At 53.7% G+C, this 15,462-nt stretch overlaps 4 protein-coding genes across 4 annotated transcripts; 1 reads left to right on the forward strand and 3 right to left on the reverse strand.

The window, feature by feature from the left end:
• Positions 1-507: 507 nt before the first annotated feature.
• Positions 508-1,462, reverse strand: QC761_0023510 (uncharacterized protein; the record flags this gene model as incomplete). Its single annotated transcript, XM_062872087.1, has 2 exons — positions 508-663; positions 1,187-1,462. The coding sequence occupies 2 exons, from the start codon at positions 1,460-1,462 to the stop codon at positions 508-510; spliced, it is 432 nt and encodes a 143-aa protein (XP_062738622.1).
• A 312-nt stretch (positions 1,463-1,774) lies between these two features.
• On the forward strand, positions 1,775-3,216 carry SHB17 (Sedoheptulose 1,7-bisphosphatase). Its single transcript, XM_062875371.1, is given in 5 exon segments — positions 1,775-1,983; positions 2,001-2,676; positions 2,729-2,956; positions 3,018-3,086; positions 3,157-3,216. Coding segments are annotated over 4 exon segments (738 nt in total). The 5' UTR covers positions 1,775-1,983; positions 2,001-2,236; the 3' UTR covers positions 3,158-3,216.
• Positions 3,217-9,768: 6,552 nt separating this feature from the next.
• Positions 9,769-11,964, reverse strand: QC761_120900 (uncharacterized protein; the record flags this gene model as incomplete). Its single annotated transcript, XM_062875372.1, has 2 exons — positions 9,769-11,301; positions 11,377-11,964. 2 exons carry the CDS (start codon positions 11,962-11,964, stop codon positions 10,609-10,611), a joined length of 1,281 nt encoding a protein of 426 aa, XP_062738624.1. The 3' UTR covers positions 9,769-10,608.
• Positions 11,965-12,436: 472 nt separating this feature from the next.
• Positions 12,437-14,226, reverse strand: QC761_120910 (uncharacterized protein; the record flags this gene model as incomplete). Its single annotated transcript, XM_062875373.1, has 4 exons — positions 12,437-12,454; positions 13,415-13,690; positions 13,799-14,059; positions 14,110-14,226. The coding sequence occupies 4 exons, from the start codon at positions 14,224-14,226 to the stop codon at positions 12,437-12,439; spliced, it is 672 nt and encodes a 223-aa protein (XP_062738625.1).
• Between the last annotated feature and the right edge of the window lie 1,236 nt (positions 14,227-15,462).

Below are 15,462 nucleotides of genomic sequence, written 5' to 3' on the forward strand. Positions count from 1 at the left end.
AGTTGGTAATTGTTCAAGGCTGATCTGGTTTTCAAGAACTTGCTCCAAGGCACGGGGCGATGATCTCTCATTTGGGCTGGCGTCTGGAGGTTGCTTCGGGTGGCAGTCTGCCGGTACCAGGATAGAGCAGCCAGGGGTCAAGGGTTTGGGTAGGCGTTTTCGCTGGCGGTGCATGAGATATGCGGCGAGGACGGAGAGACTGACAAAGCTGTTTCCCTGATGAGGACCTGGAGACAGAATACCATCTAGCGGCGTGGCCAGGGCAGTGGATAAGCAAATATATTCTGCCTTCTGCCGTGCTCGACCCATTGATCGTGCTTTGTGACTGAACGAGATCAGCCAGTATCGCATGCGTGACCATGCGTTCTTCTGCTCCTCCTGTCAGCAAGTTCTGAACGGCCTGGAATACTTCGCGGCGATATGTTTGTTTTCTTACATCTTACAGAAATTATTCTTACAAATCACCACATCCAACTAGGTAACTTTTCGAATTAGCACCCCCTCCCCCTATTTCGGCACACCTTCCTCCTCCTTCTCCATCCTCCTCCTCACCTCCCCCAGCTTCTGCTCCAGCGACACCTTTTGCTTCCAGAGCTCCCCCCTTGAGTTTTCGAGCATGGCCACTTTTTCGTCGGTGGTGAGCTCCTTGACCTTTTGTTTTTCCTAATGACTCTTTGTTAGCACACCCGAGTTTCACAACCGTCTACCTACCCCGATGTATAATTTCAGGACGCAATTTATGCTTGATTTCGGGACATGGAAAATGGAAATGGGTTGCGTGAGGAAAAAAAATAAAATAAAAATAAAAATAAAAATAAAAATAAAAATAAAAATAAAAATAAAAATAAAAATAAAAATAAAAATAAAAATAAAAATAAAAATAAAAATAAAAATAAAAATAAAAATATAAATGAAAATAAAAATAAAAATAAAAATAAAAATAAAAATAAAAATAAAAATAAAAATATAAATGAAAATAAAAATATAAATAAAAATAAAAATATAAATAAAAATAAAAATAAAAATAAAAATAAAAATAAAAACAATAATAATAAATAAGTTAAAATATAAAAATATAAAAATTAAAAAATAAAAAATAAAAAATTAAAGAAAATAAGTCTTATGCAGGATGGTGTGGATATGGGGAGTTTGGAGAAAAGAGAGGGCGGCAGGGGGGGGGACGAACCTCGTTCCACTCCCTCTGCGTCTTCAACCCGGCGCCGTAGATGGACCCGGTGAATGCCGTCGCGGCGAAGGCGCCGGTCCAGATGAGGCGTTTCCAGCGGGGTGCTGGCTCGGGTTTCCCGTCTGTTGCCGACTTTGGATCGGCTTTTCCTTGGGTTTGCTGCCGCGTGGAAGATTTGCCGTAGGGTTGGGATTTGAGGTGGGGGGCTGAGGTTGTGAAGGCTGTGAAGGCTCGTTTGGGGGGCAGTCGAAGGAGGGCCTGTGGTGGTCGGGACATTCTGTGTGGTTTTGTGATGACTTGTAAAGTCTTCTGACCTGGCGAGCCTGTGGTGAGTTTGAGACTGGTTTTATCAGCACACAAACTGACAGACAAGTAAGGGGGGCGGGGTGGTGTGCTCACACTGTCATGATGAAAGATTGACTGAGTGAGTGAGCTGTGAGGTCGCTTTGGGTGAAAGCAAGGGTTTGGGGCGCACGGACCTGCACTATGTCAGGGCCGGATAACCGGGACGGACACTGCTTGGTTTGCTCTGGCGGGAAAGTGGGGCTTCTGACTTCTGCCTTCTTTCAAGGACACATCTCAAACCGGGAAGTTGGCAGCTTCTGGGGGAGGCAGGTATGGTATGTCCGCTGACGGAGATGATTGAGGGGCTTGTGGGTTGTGAGTAATCGCCCTGCGGTTCATGTCCCATCGGGAGAGGGGGGGGCATGGAGATGGGAAGTAGGTCTCGAAGAGACGGTGCAGGATGTTCAGTTGTGGTTTACCAGACGAGTCTTGTCTCATTGCCTTGGGTGGCATTGTGTTCTGGATAAGGCGAGGTCGGTGTCTCTTCCCGCTCCAGCTCCACGTGTTGTGTGTGTGATTCGATTCGCTCAATCCGAGTGGTGAGGTCAGCTCCTGGATCGCCCATGTTTCTTCACTGATGGCACCTTTTTGAGACAATCAAGACCTCAACTTATCCCCTGTTTTGCACCTACAACTCCCCCTTTTGACACCACATCTGCAGACCCCCTCCTATCCTTCCGTCCGTAGTTTTCCAGTTTCGAGAACATGACCCCCCGCGTCTTCATAATCCGCCACGGCGAAACCACCTGGTCCCTCTCCGGCAAGCACACCTCCACAACCAACATCCCTCTCACCGCCTCGGGCGAGAAGCGCGTCCTAGCCACCGGCCGCGCCCTCGTCGGCAACGACCGTCTCATCGTCCCCTCCAAGCTCTCCCACATCTATGTCTCCCCTCGCCTCCGCGCCCAGCGCACGTTGGAGCTCTTGAATATTGCTTACCAGTCGCGCACCCCTCTTCTGAGCCCGGCTCGGGAAGGGGGTATCCCCTGTCAAGCTGAGGTTGAGGTCACGGAGGACGTCAGAGAGTGGGATTACGGCGACTATGAGGGGATCACCTCCCCCGAGATCAACAGGATTAGAAAGGAGCAGGGGTTGGATGATGGGAGGAAGTGGGATATCTGGCGAGATGGGTGTCCTGGTGGGGAGTATGCCAGACCATGACTGTTCGTTACGGGAGGGATGGCTGACTGTGAGCAGGAGCCCAGCGGATGTTACTGCTAGGCTAGATAGGCTGATCAAGGACATCAGGGAGAAATGGCATCGTCCAGTGATGGAGGGCGAGAATGTCGGCGAGGGGAAGAAGGGCGACGTCCTGATCGTTGCACATGGGCACATACTCCGAGCTTTTGCCCAGAGGTGGGCGGGAAAGGAACTCCATGACGGGCCAACGTTTTTGCTTGAGGCAGGAGGTGTCGGGACGCTGAGGTATGTATTGCGCGCCGACTTTGCTCTGGGTGCGTGCGAGCGGTCTGCTGAGAAACGACAGTTATGAGCACCACAATATCAACGAACCTGCCATTCTACTTGGTGGTGCATTTGTCGTCGGGGACGATTGGTGAGTGGTCGTTTGCCTGGTATCGGCGATGAGCTCGACGATGGGATAGCTAACCAAGCCAATGTGGCAGAGCTGCTCGAGCTGCCACTGTGAGAGAATGATGGCGGTACACGTATCAGCCGACGCCGCACCTAGACTTGCAGCCGAGGATTGGATAGGTATTGTGACCAGTTGCTATCGAGGATACACCTTGGTGGGCATGTTACTTGTGGCATTACAGTTGTTTTGGAATACCGCTTGCAATGCATCGTTATCGCATCCAAGAGTCGTCTTCTTGATCATGTCGGAAATCTCGAGCAGCATGATGCCACCAATATTTTTATTCCTCCAATAGAATCCCAGACCATTCAATTGGATAAGCTAACACAAGAGGCCCATTGTTTTACCGCCGTGGCCGCTAAGCTGCAGCAAAGCGGTTTGTTTACTTCCCCTGAAGTGTGGATCTTCGATTCCTCCTTCCACCCTTCCACTACCCAGTGGCCATCGCGCCAAAACTTGGATGAAAGGGAAGCTTGATCGAGCAAGGCAGAAAAGAGACGAAACGGCACAAACATGCCAGTCACAACCAGCCCATGGCAAAACGGGGAAACCGAGAACATCACGACCAGTCACAGTGGCCCATCACACTGCAAGTGGTGTTACAGTCAATGCCAATATTTTCCCTTTCCGGTTGCGCGACTGCACCACACTTTGCAAGGCACACACCAGATGCTGGCCACATTGGAACATCGGCCACGAATGCACCGCATGATGGCCACAAGTAAGAGAACTCTCCTTGTCGTGCTGCCGGCCATCGTTACGTCCAGAAAGTAGACGTCGCACACTAGTGGACCACTTGCTTGCATGAGGGGGCGGCCGGCAATGGCCCAATACCTATGCGGTACCGCCCCAAAAGGAAAATATGGGAGAGGGGATATGCGGCGTTTTCCATGCGTGTTTCGCCCATGTCTCTCCTGTGTTCATCGGGACCTCCGAAATCGAACACGCACCGGTTGGGCAAACATCATCATCCTGACAACCCGCCGGCCATGTCATCGCGAAATTGACCTGAAAGATCAACGTAACCTCCATCATCCTTGATGTCATGACACTGAGATGAGATCGCACCACACGACAGTGCCGCATGGGTCTCAAAGGACCCGAGCTTCGCGCCGGGGAATTCAAACAACCGGGCCACGTCGTGTACGCCATTCCACCTGGTCCAAAGTGTCAGAGTGAGGTTCATAAAAGATTTCCAGCCCCGACTTTGATACCGAACGGACAGGTGTCTCATCCGAACATACCTTCGGCGCAAGTGATTCTGGTCGGACACGATTTGGTGTCTTTCAATGCCCATCATCTCAACAGAACTTTCGTTCATTTCAGTCTCCATGTCGGTGTTCCCATTGTTGACTCCACTCGTGATAGTTTGACCTCACAACGCCGGTCCGTGCAACCCCTTACCGACAGCCAGGGGATGGCTCCACAGCAAAGCCATCACAACAAGAACTGCAGCGAGTTGATTGAATGCGATGTTCAAGCAACAAAATGTGTATTTTCGGTTGCATCGGGGCAGCGGTATCTGGCCGGGGTCTGGGTCTCCTTCAACAAGGTGCGGCGAACTTGGTTCTGCTGTGCAAGTTAGCGTTGGCTATGGCCAGCAGAAGGATAACTAACAGAGCAGAAGGGAAACTACTCAACACTACTTTACTGACTATAGAAGCAAGTGTTGATCAGTTACTTAGCTCACCTGCTTTTTGCCCTCCCAGTACCATCACAAGAACAAGACTAGGCAGCCTTGTGCAGGATGGTCGATGCTGTGTTGAGCGGCTGGAAGCATCAGCTGTCTAGGCCCGCGACACTTTTTGCAGTCGGGTTGGTAAGTCAGTCAGCTGCCACAAGATCTGTCCCGCATTGTCTCTAACCTCGAGCAGGCCAGCGCCCCGGGGGTTAGCAGTGGTGTGTCTGTAGAACGGGTACCAGTGACAATGTGTCGACCCATGGCTGGCTGTCCACGCCGCACCCAGGCGTGGTAACCGCTCAAGAAGATGTCACAGTCCTCTGGCTCGTCGAGGAATTGCGCGGCTTGTTGGTGTCTGGCTGGGCAGCGCAACGAAGCGTGTCGAGGGGGGTCGAGCGTCGGAGAAGGGGAATCAGCTGAAAGTTCCACTAGGGATGTGGAAACCTTGGAACGTCATCTCTGTGGGTGTTGATCGTCGATTAGCGAATCGCGATACTTTCCTCTGTGGAACAGTTGGCAACCGCAACCACAAAGGATGGAGGGTAGAGTAAGCTGACCAAAGCAGTAGAAGGAGCTTGCACAAGGGCGAGCAGGCATGGCGGCATCACAGCCACAGCGACCAATATCCTCGAGTTGGGAATCATCGCCGATCCAGCAGGTCAATAGTTGCCTGGGATTGATTATTGATTATGACGAGATCACGAAATCATCGCCATGCTGTTGGGTTGGGTCGCGAGCCCTCCACACTGTCATAGCTTGGCATAACCCGCCGCTCAGGTTCTGGGACGCCTCCCAGATAAGCGGGCTCTTGTCCCTTGCCATCACAACGCCACGATACCGTCCCTCGGGTACTCCGGGCAAAGACGACAGAACGATTCGATAACGACAGTCCAGATTCGGGAGATACCGAACCATCCATGGGGAGGAAGATGGGCAGCGTGTCGCGAAGGACGCAATCATACCAAATGGACGAGGTTCGCAGGGGGCATGAACGACATGGATCAGAGCGGTGTCTGGAAGCATGTCAGATTCCTCCGAAACAATGTGACAGGTAACATACTGGGGCAGTCGACATCTCTCGGATTTGTTGGGAAGGCTTCATGATAAACCCGGGCTCCATGCTCGCAACCTCGTGCTCCTTGCTCGGTGGGCTCGGTGTGATCCAGAGTGGGCTTGTAATCCTTTAGATGCAGGGTGAACTCAATCAAGTAACGAGAAATCTGGGTTGACATGCGCAGACCGAGATGTCCGAGGCGCGAAGTTTGACCCTGAACGGGAATATGCAAGGCCCAATGTCGTCTATGCACAGCAAAAGGCGGCCAAAGGAAGATGGAGTCGCAGTCAATGGAATCGATGTCATTGAAAACTCCCGAGGCCAGGATCTAGTTGGGAGCCAATCTCAAGCTCAGCGGAACAGGCTCCGAACCCTGCTGCCATTCCAAAAAACAAAGAAGCCACCCGGGTGAAAGCAGCGAAAAGGAGCTATCGACGACCTGCTCAAACATTCCACATCTCGCACCGTACCGGCGGCCAACCAAAGCTCGGTCAGTCGCGTTCGCCGTTGGAGACCAGACCGGTACACCCACAAGGCCTGGACGGAAACTCCCGCAGTCCGTCCAAAAAAAAAACAAAAAAACAAACCGCCAGACCGCCACTGCAGGAGCCTCGCAAGGTGTCGTGCCTGAGCTTGGAGCTTGGAGAGCGCCTGTGTCGTCCCGCATCGGAGAATCAAATGACACCACGGTCCGTCCGCTCATCACCCGGCTGACGGGTCCAACTTTCTAGGGGTCGGCCCGTACGGGGGGCTATGTGGCCCGGGGGGGGGGACTGCTGCTGACGGTTACATCTGATAGCCCGCCTGCCCGTCCCAGCAATACGCAAACAGCCCAAGGCGTGCACCTATCCCGCAGCATGGTCGCGAGCAGAGAGCGAGTCATGGTTCCTCACAGGTCCCGACCGTGGCGCATCGTTTTGCACCACCATCCGTCCGTTCGTGGAACCCAGCTGAGTTGACATCCATGAGGGAAGCCAGAGAGGGTTGCGCAGCGTGACGTTGCGCAGCGTCATGAAGGGGGCCGTCGTCTTACAGGGAACGCAAAGCCGACCTCAGCCGAGATGGTGAGCGTGGAACTGTCAGCTGTGCTTGAATTATGTCCCTGGGATGGAATCGAAAGAGAGCACAGGTGCGGCACTTGCTCGGGAGGAGCGGGCTCCAGCTTCTGCGCCGCCGAACACAAGCAGCAGTTGGTTGGCCCCGTTGGTTCAAGTTAGCGGGCAGACCTCGCAGGAAAAGAAGCATTCCCATGCGGCCGCCAGGCGGGCGGACCACCAAGACCTTCGTCGTCGACGCTGAGGCGTGCAGAGGAATGTGGCATTCTTCTTCTACACGCGCCAGGGGCTGTCTGCTTCACCACCATTTTGGGAGCGCTGCATACTCGGACGGCACAGCAAATATATCGCCCGTCATTCGCCTCGACGCTGCCTTAGCCCCGTGGCCCCCCGTTGACGTCCGGTACTTGTCAGACGGACTTGGGGTAAAGAGGGTGAGTATGTCGGTGCAGCCGGGCCAGCCAGGCATGCGCCGTGCCGTTTGCCTATTGTGATATCTCTTCGTGGGCGCCAGCCTGGCTTGCTAACTGCCTCTACGGCACATACTCAGCCTCGTGTTTCCTGAGGCTTTTTCGACTACACATGGCGACATGGATCCACAGAAGGTGCACGTATCTACGTAAGTGAAAAGCTCTCTATCCTCTCCATGATTCCCTAGTGTATTCTTGGTACTGCTAGCTGGCAGGAGACCCAGAAGAGACAACGTGGCCGGTCCTCACTCCCAGTCATTGCATAGCATTCGGCCCCATATGTGGATTCAGATAAACCAGCTTTGCTCTGAGCAGAAGGAACAAAGCTGTTCATCAAGACAAAACAAGTCCGTCCCCCTGACTAGGGGGGCTGCTTACTGGTCTACCAGACGTCGCCGTCTTTGGCCGTTGGTCCTCGGCAGTCAGCGTTTCATTAAACAGAGATCCCTCTCTTGATAGAGGCGGTTGGCTAGGTGTGTGCCCTATGTAACACCCGTGCGCTTGCATGTCCCCGATGATTGTTGATGTGTGGGGGGTGGATCCAGAGGGACAAAAATGTCGCGGCAACAACAGCTCCTCCTTCGCTTCGTGTCTCGAGCCATGCTAGCTTGATCAGTCGCCATCATCACGACTTTCACAGCAACTATTTCCATTCACTCCACTAGTGGTACTCCGTACCGTTACACCTTCCCCTGCCGTTTATTATTCGTCACCACCGTTTTCCAAGAAAACAAAAAGCCAAGACACGAACCTTCTTTCCAACCCCATTCAACAATCGGAGCCAAGTCCGAGAAGGGGGAGGAGACAAGGTTGTTGCCTTGAAGCTAGGTGACCCTACACCGGCAGGGGCTGGGGGGTGTGGGAAACCTGCTCCCGTCATGGGCCGTACCGGTAAGCAGGAAGTGGAGCTGGAAGCGCAAGCCATGGCACCACCTTGCTTGTGCTTGTTGGAGAACAACAGCACAGCGGTGATCCGAACGTGACTATCGAAAGGTGGGATGGAGTAATGAAGGGGAGACTTTTTGCTTAGCGTTGTTTTTGTCATGCTTTGATGATTGCAAGGGTGAGGGATGTCTGCTGTGAGTTTCGGGTCTTGTCCACCTTTGATGATCGACGGTGGGATGAGAAAACCCAATCGCGGTGTTGCTGTACATCGGTGAGGCCTGAAGAGAGGGGGAGAAGGAAAAGAAGAGGGAAGCGGGCCCTGCGGACGAGACGGACGCGGTGTGGACGCTACAGAGAGTGGTGTGTGTATGTGCGTGGCCCGGTATGTGGGTATGGTGTGGATGAGTGGATGGGTGAATGGGAGGTGTGTATTGGTGTTAATATCGACAAACTGTTCGTGAGTGGATAGTTTGGCTGGGTGGCATAGCATAGCTTCTTTAGAGGAGGGGAAGCCATGAATAAGTCAAGGTACCTGTTGACTTTACACGTTTGCGAGTACAGTCACATCGTTCAAAAGACGCTCGCTTTCTGGGCTATCTGCTACTAGTAGAGGCGGTGCTGGATACCCCTCAGATACTAGACTCTGTACACTATTCCATCTGGCCCAGTCTAGCCTCGTCCAGGCATCAGACCCAATCATCAACCTCATGTTGACTCTATGTATCTGTACCAGAACCAAAAAAGAAAGATTGGCAGACGTGACAACATACGTCTCCTCTGGTATAAACCCCCTGAACACAAACACACACACCACACCACACCACACCACAAGAGCAAATATCTAGACAAGATGTTCATGGGATGGATGTACACCCAGACACAAAAATCTTTCCCCCTTTGGGACACACCTACATGTTCCCTTTCACTTACACAACACACAAGATATCTCGGAGCAACAGAGCACACCCGCGTGTCGCGACACCCTTTCCCCTCCAACGAGCACAGCTGCCTCCTCCCACCCTTCCCGTCTCACACGTCTGTCTGACCCTTCCTCGCTTTCTTTCCCCGTGCCCCGTGTAGGACCAGAAGGAAACAAAGTAAGCCGTCTGGGTTGCGCTTACCCCCCCGCCTCACCTCGAACCCCCCACGTCGGACAAGAGACCAAAGTTTTGGAAGTCGATCCGACTGTTTCCCATCACGAGGCAACGGGTTCACACAAGGGTAGCCGCACAAGGCAACGAGGCAGTAGACATCCAAAATTAAAAAAAATAAAATAAAATAAAAAGAATAAAAATAAAAGGCTGGCGTAACTGTTCCACAACAGGGAACAAGATGTATACATCCTCAACGTCACGAGTTCCGCGCGATCACTCCCGGTTCGGCCGGGACCAACAACCTTGGTAGGTAGCTATCCGTAGGCAAAATAGCGAGCCTTTCCATTTAGATACACGGTTGCAGATAATGTAAACTTCGGTGTATGTATGTATGTATGTATGTGTGTGTGTGTGTGTGTGTGTGTGTGTGTGTGTGTGTGTACAACTTGAATTATATAGATACTATAGCTAAAGAGTCGGGAGAGCTAGGTTAAACGAAACCAAGTTGTGATCTGTTCAAGCCAAAAACACCACTGGAAATGTTTGTGTGTGTGTGTGTGTGTGTGTGTGTGTCTCTTTTGGCAAAAGACGTTGCATGAACATGATTTGATAACTTCGAGAAAAACCTCACAAGACCACCCAAACCAACCAGCACAAAATCAATCTAAAATGTCCAGAGTGATGACAAGCAAACCAGCAGACAAAAACCTTCCCAGTTACTTGAAGAAGCACAGAATACCACCCCCAACCTGCCGAAACCAGAGAGATAAATAGATAGAAAAGATACAATATGCAGACAGAGACACCGGAATGTTTGAAAATAGAAAAGCAACATATGAAGCAAAATTGCCAATTTCGTGATTGGTTGCTGCAAGGTAGACAGAAACTTCAGAATACCACCCACCCGACCCCTCCTCCATGTGCCGAAACCAAGAAATTTCCGTACATACGGAAAGGACAATGTGAAAAAAAAAAGGCATACTCACTGCCGTGAGGCAAATCCAAATCTCCCCTCCCCCCTTTCCACCCTCAAATACAGACAGAAGGGGAAAAAACCAAGAAAAACCAGTCTTTGTTCCATTCCCCGCCGGTGCTGGAAAAAGGCAGGTATAAATGAGCTATGCCGTTCCGAAAATCACATATTCCACTTCAACGCTAGACATTTGGCGAAAGGTTACTGGGTATATATAAGACATGCAAATTGCTGGTCCTCGCTGTGTCGTGGCGAAAAAATCATATATATGTTAGGATCTCCGACCCAGTCTCCCGAGCATGTCGCGATCGATCCCGGCGTTAGGACCGCCTCGTTCACGCTCATCCGTGCTGATAAGGTGTCCGAGACTCATTGGGTTGGCGGAGGCACCAGAAGGCGGCGAGTGAGCCACCAGAGGCGGCGGCTGCTGAGGGTGCATCGGAGGAGCACTGGGACCGCTGGGACTCGGCTTTTGAGGAGTTGGGGTCCTGTCCTGGTCGTAAACGCCGTGTTGATACTGGTGATAGCCCGTCGGGGGAGTGCCGTTGCTGTGGTTTGAAGCGGGAGAGCGTCGTCGCGGATCGTCGTCAGGCGGGTAGTTGGGAGGGCCGGGTCGCAAACTCGGATCGTCTTCGGGTGGGCGGCTTCGTCGGCGGCTGCCTTCCCGGTCATCGTATGGAGGATACGCAGCTGTGGGCGAATTCAAAGGTGGCGGGTAGTCAGACGGGGGGTGTTGCGGGTAAGGCCGTTGCGGAGGTGGTCCCTGTGAGCCCGTTGAACCGAGAGGCTGTCCCCACGCTCCAAAGAGGGGTGTTCCGGGAGGCACTCCTCCGGGGAGCGCCTGAACTGGAACGAAGGCGGCTGAGGAATTAGAAGATACCGGCTGGAATACGCAGTCGATTCGAAGCTTGTCGCAATTGGTGCACTTTCCATTTTGTGTGTTCTGGTAACCACTGCAGCGAATCTGATTATTTGAAACCAAAGTTAGCAACTCCCATCCTGATTCCATCTGATTATGCGCGACATGGTCCCTTGTTACCTTTCTCTTTCGACAATAGCGGCACGCAATCGATGTCCTTTGCCTTGGTGCAGCTTGCTGCTGAGGCGGTGCCTGTTGAGGAGCGCCATAGGGATACGGAGTTCCCGGCGGGTACCTGTAGTATGGATCAGATCCAGGGGGTGGGTAACTGGGGGGCCTGGACGCGTGTGGAGGCGGCCCGTAGTAAGGGTCATTGTATGGTCTGTGATCGTCATACGGCCTCCTGTCGTCGTATGGCGGCCGATCATCATAACGCCGTGGCGGCGGGTTCACCGACGGCAAGGGCGGGTATCGTGAGTCCGGAGGTGGCGGAGGATATCCACTAGGTGTTTGAGAGTCTGCGGGCCAACTCCTTGAATCTTGATATCGCGGGTCTGCAGAATACCCTCGATCCTGATAGCGTGGGTCAGACGGCGGGTACGAAGCTGGTGGTGGTGGATAGGAAGAGATTGACGGCAAGCTCATGCCGCTCCCCCCAACTGGCGGGAGCCTCCTCCTATCTTCGTCTTCCTCTGGGGGCGGTGGATAATGCGAGCTCTCTGGGCCCTCTCGCGGCGGCGGGTACGCCCTTCTGTGATTGTCGGCCATGTCGTATGTTCCAAGGGGCTACTTTGCTTCCCGAGTGGCAAGGTCAGAAGCCAAATGCTGCCGGATCCTCCACAATCCGACTGATAGTAACAAGGCTGACCTTTTCCAGCCCCGAACTCTTATGCTGCGTCCGTCACCTTATGGAACTCTTGAACTGTGCACAGCGATACAAGGGCTATGTCAGGAGCCTTGAAGCTCAGGCTTAGAAACCTTTCCACTGGTTTGGCGACGGGGGACGTGATAGATCCTGGGTCTGGCAGCACGTTGCAAGTGAGAAGGAAAGGGTCAGGCGCGGCGAAAGCGGGAGGAAATGTGGAATTTAAACCCGTCAAAGGGTTTGTGCGAGGGGGTGAGGGAGGGATGGTCCTAACGGACCAGGAAAAGGTGGTAAAAGACGGGTGTATGTATGTCGTGCTGCAACGGAGACTTGGAACGAGCCCTTTTTTTCAAATGGGCGGGAGCTCCCTTGTTGTTAGAGGTCTGGCTGGGTCTGCTGGGTCCCAGAGTTAGTTTGGATTCGAAGCGGGTGGGAAGAACCGGCTGGGCTGAAAGGAAAAAAACGAGGTACATGTATGTACTCGGTACAGGGGAAATGTAAGCGACTTTGTTACGAAACCGGCAACCCCCAGAGTGAAAATAGAGGAGCCCCCCTCCCCAGTGCTGTCGTAGCGAATCAAGCACCTTCCCAGCGCATCAACCGACACATTTAGCATTTTTGCTCCCTGCAGCTCAGCGGGCAGCAGTGGACCGAAGGTAAGTGTTGGCTGACGACTAGCAGGGGTAAGAGGCACTTTGGGACCAGTAAGGAATTGCAGGAGGAGCGTTTGGGACAAGGGGGGAGTTTAGAAGGAGGGGGAGGAGCGGCTGTAAAGAAAGTATGGGGATGGGACGCAAGAGAGGAAACAAGGTGTGGGTGAGTGAGTGAGTGAGTGAGTGAGTGAGTGAGTGAGTGAGTGTGTGTGTGTGTGTGTGTGTGTGTGTGTATATGTGCTCATGGCGTATGTAAAGAGGATGGAGGGGAGGATGTCAGATTGGCCCTGGGGTGTGTGTGCCCGTTGTGTGATGTGAGATAATGTTGCTGCGCACGGCCAACTGCTGTGCAGACACATCCAGCCAAAAGCTGTGGCATTGGATGGTAAAAATGGAAACCCGGACGCAGAAAAACAAATCTACCGTTGGCCTTGTGTACAGTGGTAGTGGTTTGGCCCAGTGCAGCAACCCCAACTGCTGGAGCGCACGACACAATGCGAGGAAAAGAAGGATGGACCTTGCCGTTCCTCCTTGCCTGACCGCCCTCCCACAAGACATATCCGTCCACTTCTGACGACGGCCGATTCCCCAGGCTAGCTGTGCTCGCTTGGATCAGGTCATGGGCACTTTGAAGGCAGCCCAAGTCGAGATGCCGTGGGGGACAAGAAGCCAAAGAAGAGAACGAGAGTCAAGTACGTACCTCGAACAGCAACAAAGGACAAGGCGTCTCTTGGGTGACGGAGGGGGTACAGAAACAGTACCTGCACGGTACGGCACGGCCCAGCGCGGGGCAGAACGGGAAGGGGAGGACAAAGAAGATGGAAATGGTGGTGTTTGCGGCAGCAGAAGATTGGCTGCGTCGATGGTGCGGTTGTTGCGTGTGCGACTTTGGCTGTCTTGCCCTGGCTGTGGTGTCGACGGATGTTTGCGAAAAGAGAAGAAAGCAGACCAGGTCCAGAAAGGAAAGAGAGCGAGCCTCGAGGTCTACCAGAGCTGTGTCAGTGACCCCATTCGACTGCGCATGTTTGCGATGCACCGCAAATGGGTTCGGCATGGGCCGGCGCGGAAGGGAGTGTCACTGTACCTCTTTAGGGCCGGCGGCTGAAGATTGCAGTCGACGAAGCGCCAAAGTCAAAAGGCTGTTAGACGTTAGCTGGGTGGTATGGTGTCTGTCCTGCGTGTCGGTCGCGACCGTTTGTTGCCGGGTGTCTGCAAGAAAACAGGAGCAGAAGAGGTGAGAGAGAAGACAGCAAAGGGCGATCTGATCGATGGAGCAGCAGCATCCGACCTGACTGCTAGCGCCAACCTCTGACCAACAGACAGATTCGGTCACGCCCGTCTCCAGCTGCGCGGAACCTGGAAGGGTTTGCAAGAAATGCGAGGCCGAAAAAAAACGGGCTGAGCGGGAACGTGGAGGTGGTGAGGAGGGAGGGCCCAGCACCGGCTTATGACGGATCGGTGCCGCAGCTTGCTGTTGGAACTTGGGTCACAGGCTCCATCGCTCCATGGCATGGCTCCATTCAGCAGCAGGCGGTGCGAAGGGGGGGGGGCGTCAGGGCGTTAGGGCGTTAGGGCGTCAGGGCGTCAGGGTGTGTTCGCTGTCTTCAGAAGATGGAGAATGGGAATTTTTAGGTAGGTAGGTACGGTATTGCGCACAGTGTGAACGGTGTGAACAGCCACCTCAGCCTGGGGCGTGCCCTCGGCGCTGGGGGTGGCTTCAAGGGAAGGTGGAAGGTGCCAGTCGGAAGTGGGCTTCCCAGGGTTGGCCGCCGTGGTGCCTTCCAGGGACCCTGGAAGACTCGCGCATCACCGGTCCCAGCAGCGGAGCTGGTGGCTCGGAGCGACCAGCGGGTGGAGCATGGGTGTGACTCCTGTTTGGGAGCAGGCGCGGGCCGTCGGGTCCCTGGACAGGCGGTTGATTGGCACAACCGCCAGTGTTCCCAAGAGCCCCAAGAAAACCCTAGCTCCATCTGCCCCATCTGCCCCATCTGCCCCATCTGCCCCATCTGCCTTCGCGCTGCGTCGTTGATGATGCCACACGTTCCCGCAGCCAATCGTTCTTCCTTGCTCAAGAACCCGCCCGGGCGGCCGGTCGCACTGGTCGCAGCTGGGCCGCAGGATCTGGGAGCCCAGCAAGAGACCTTTTTCCGTCCCCCACCGGTGGAACCTTTTAGTGTCGTCGTGTGTCTCTTCCATCACACTGGTTTCTACCTACACTGTATGGTGACTATGTTCTTCTAACCATTGCTGTTGCCTCGAGATCTTGTCATACGTGGTCACATTGCCGGGATATTCACTTCGGTACCTGCCCCCCCCCTCGATGACATGGCGAGCACCCCAGGCGCTCTGCTTGCTCTCATATCTCACATGCTGCGCCGTGCTTCGAGAAGCTCCGAGTTTCAACTGATTGTGCCACATATAGGATGCCTGAGCTGCACGAATAATCTCCTCGGGCGTTGGGGGCCAGTGGTAAGAATTCGAGAGATGTGTGGACTGACAGTATTTCAAAGCAGTGGAACGACCGGATCTCTCTCATCTGAGGGAGCCAGCCGCAACCTGCAGCAACAGCTCGCCGGGTTTCCCTTCCTCGTCCCGCCTTTTCGAGAGGCATTCCTGTGCTTTGGTCTGGGCCAATAGGCATTGCGCCAGAACTGACAGGCGTACCCCATACTCGGCGGCGGCCTTCCCGGTGGCATGGAGCCCATTCCACCGGTACCAGGCTGATCACATCGCGCTGAGGCAGTGCAC

Source organism: Podospora bellae-mahoneyi (assembly GCF_035222275.1).
Source record: "Podospora bellae-mahoneyi strain CBS 112042 chromosome 1 map unlocalized CBS112042p_1, whole genome shotgun sequence".
NCBI classification, from domain to species: domain Eukaryota; kingdom Fungi; phylum Ascomycota; class Sordariomycetes; order Sordariales; family Podosporaceae; genus Podospora; species Podospora bellae-mahoneyi.

What these genes read in the sequence shown, in the direction of transcription:
- SHB17 (XM_062875371.1), top strand. Translation starts at nt 2,237, where the DNA reads ATGACCCCCCGCGTCTTCATAATCCGCCACGGCGAAACCACCTGGTCC. An exon ending in GATGGGTGTCCTGGTGGGGA is followed by an intron (nt 2,677 to 2,728) that starts GTATGCCAGACC and finishes GACTGTGAGCAG; the next exon opens with GAGCCCAGCGGATGTTACTG. An exon ending in GGAGGTGTCGGGACGCTGAG is followed by an intron (nt 2,957 to 3,017) that starts GTATGTATTGCG and finishes GAGAAACGACAG; the next exon opens with TTATGAGCACCACAATATCA.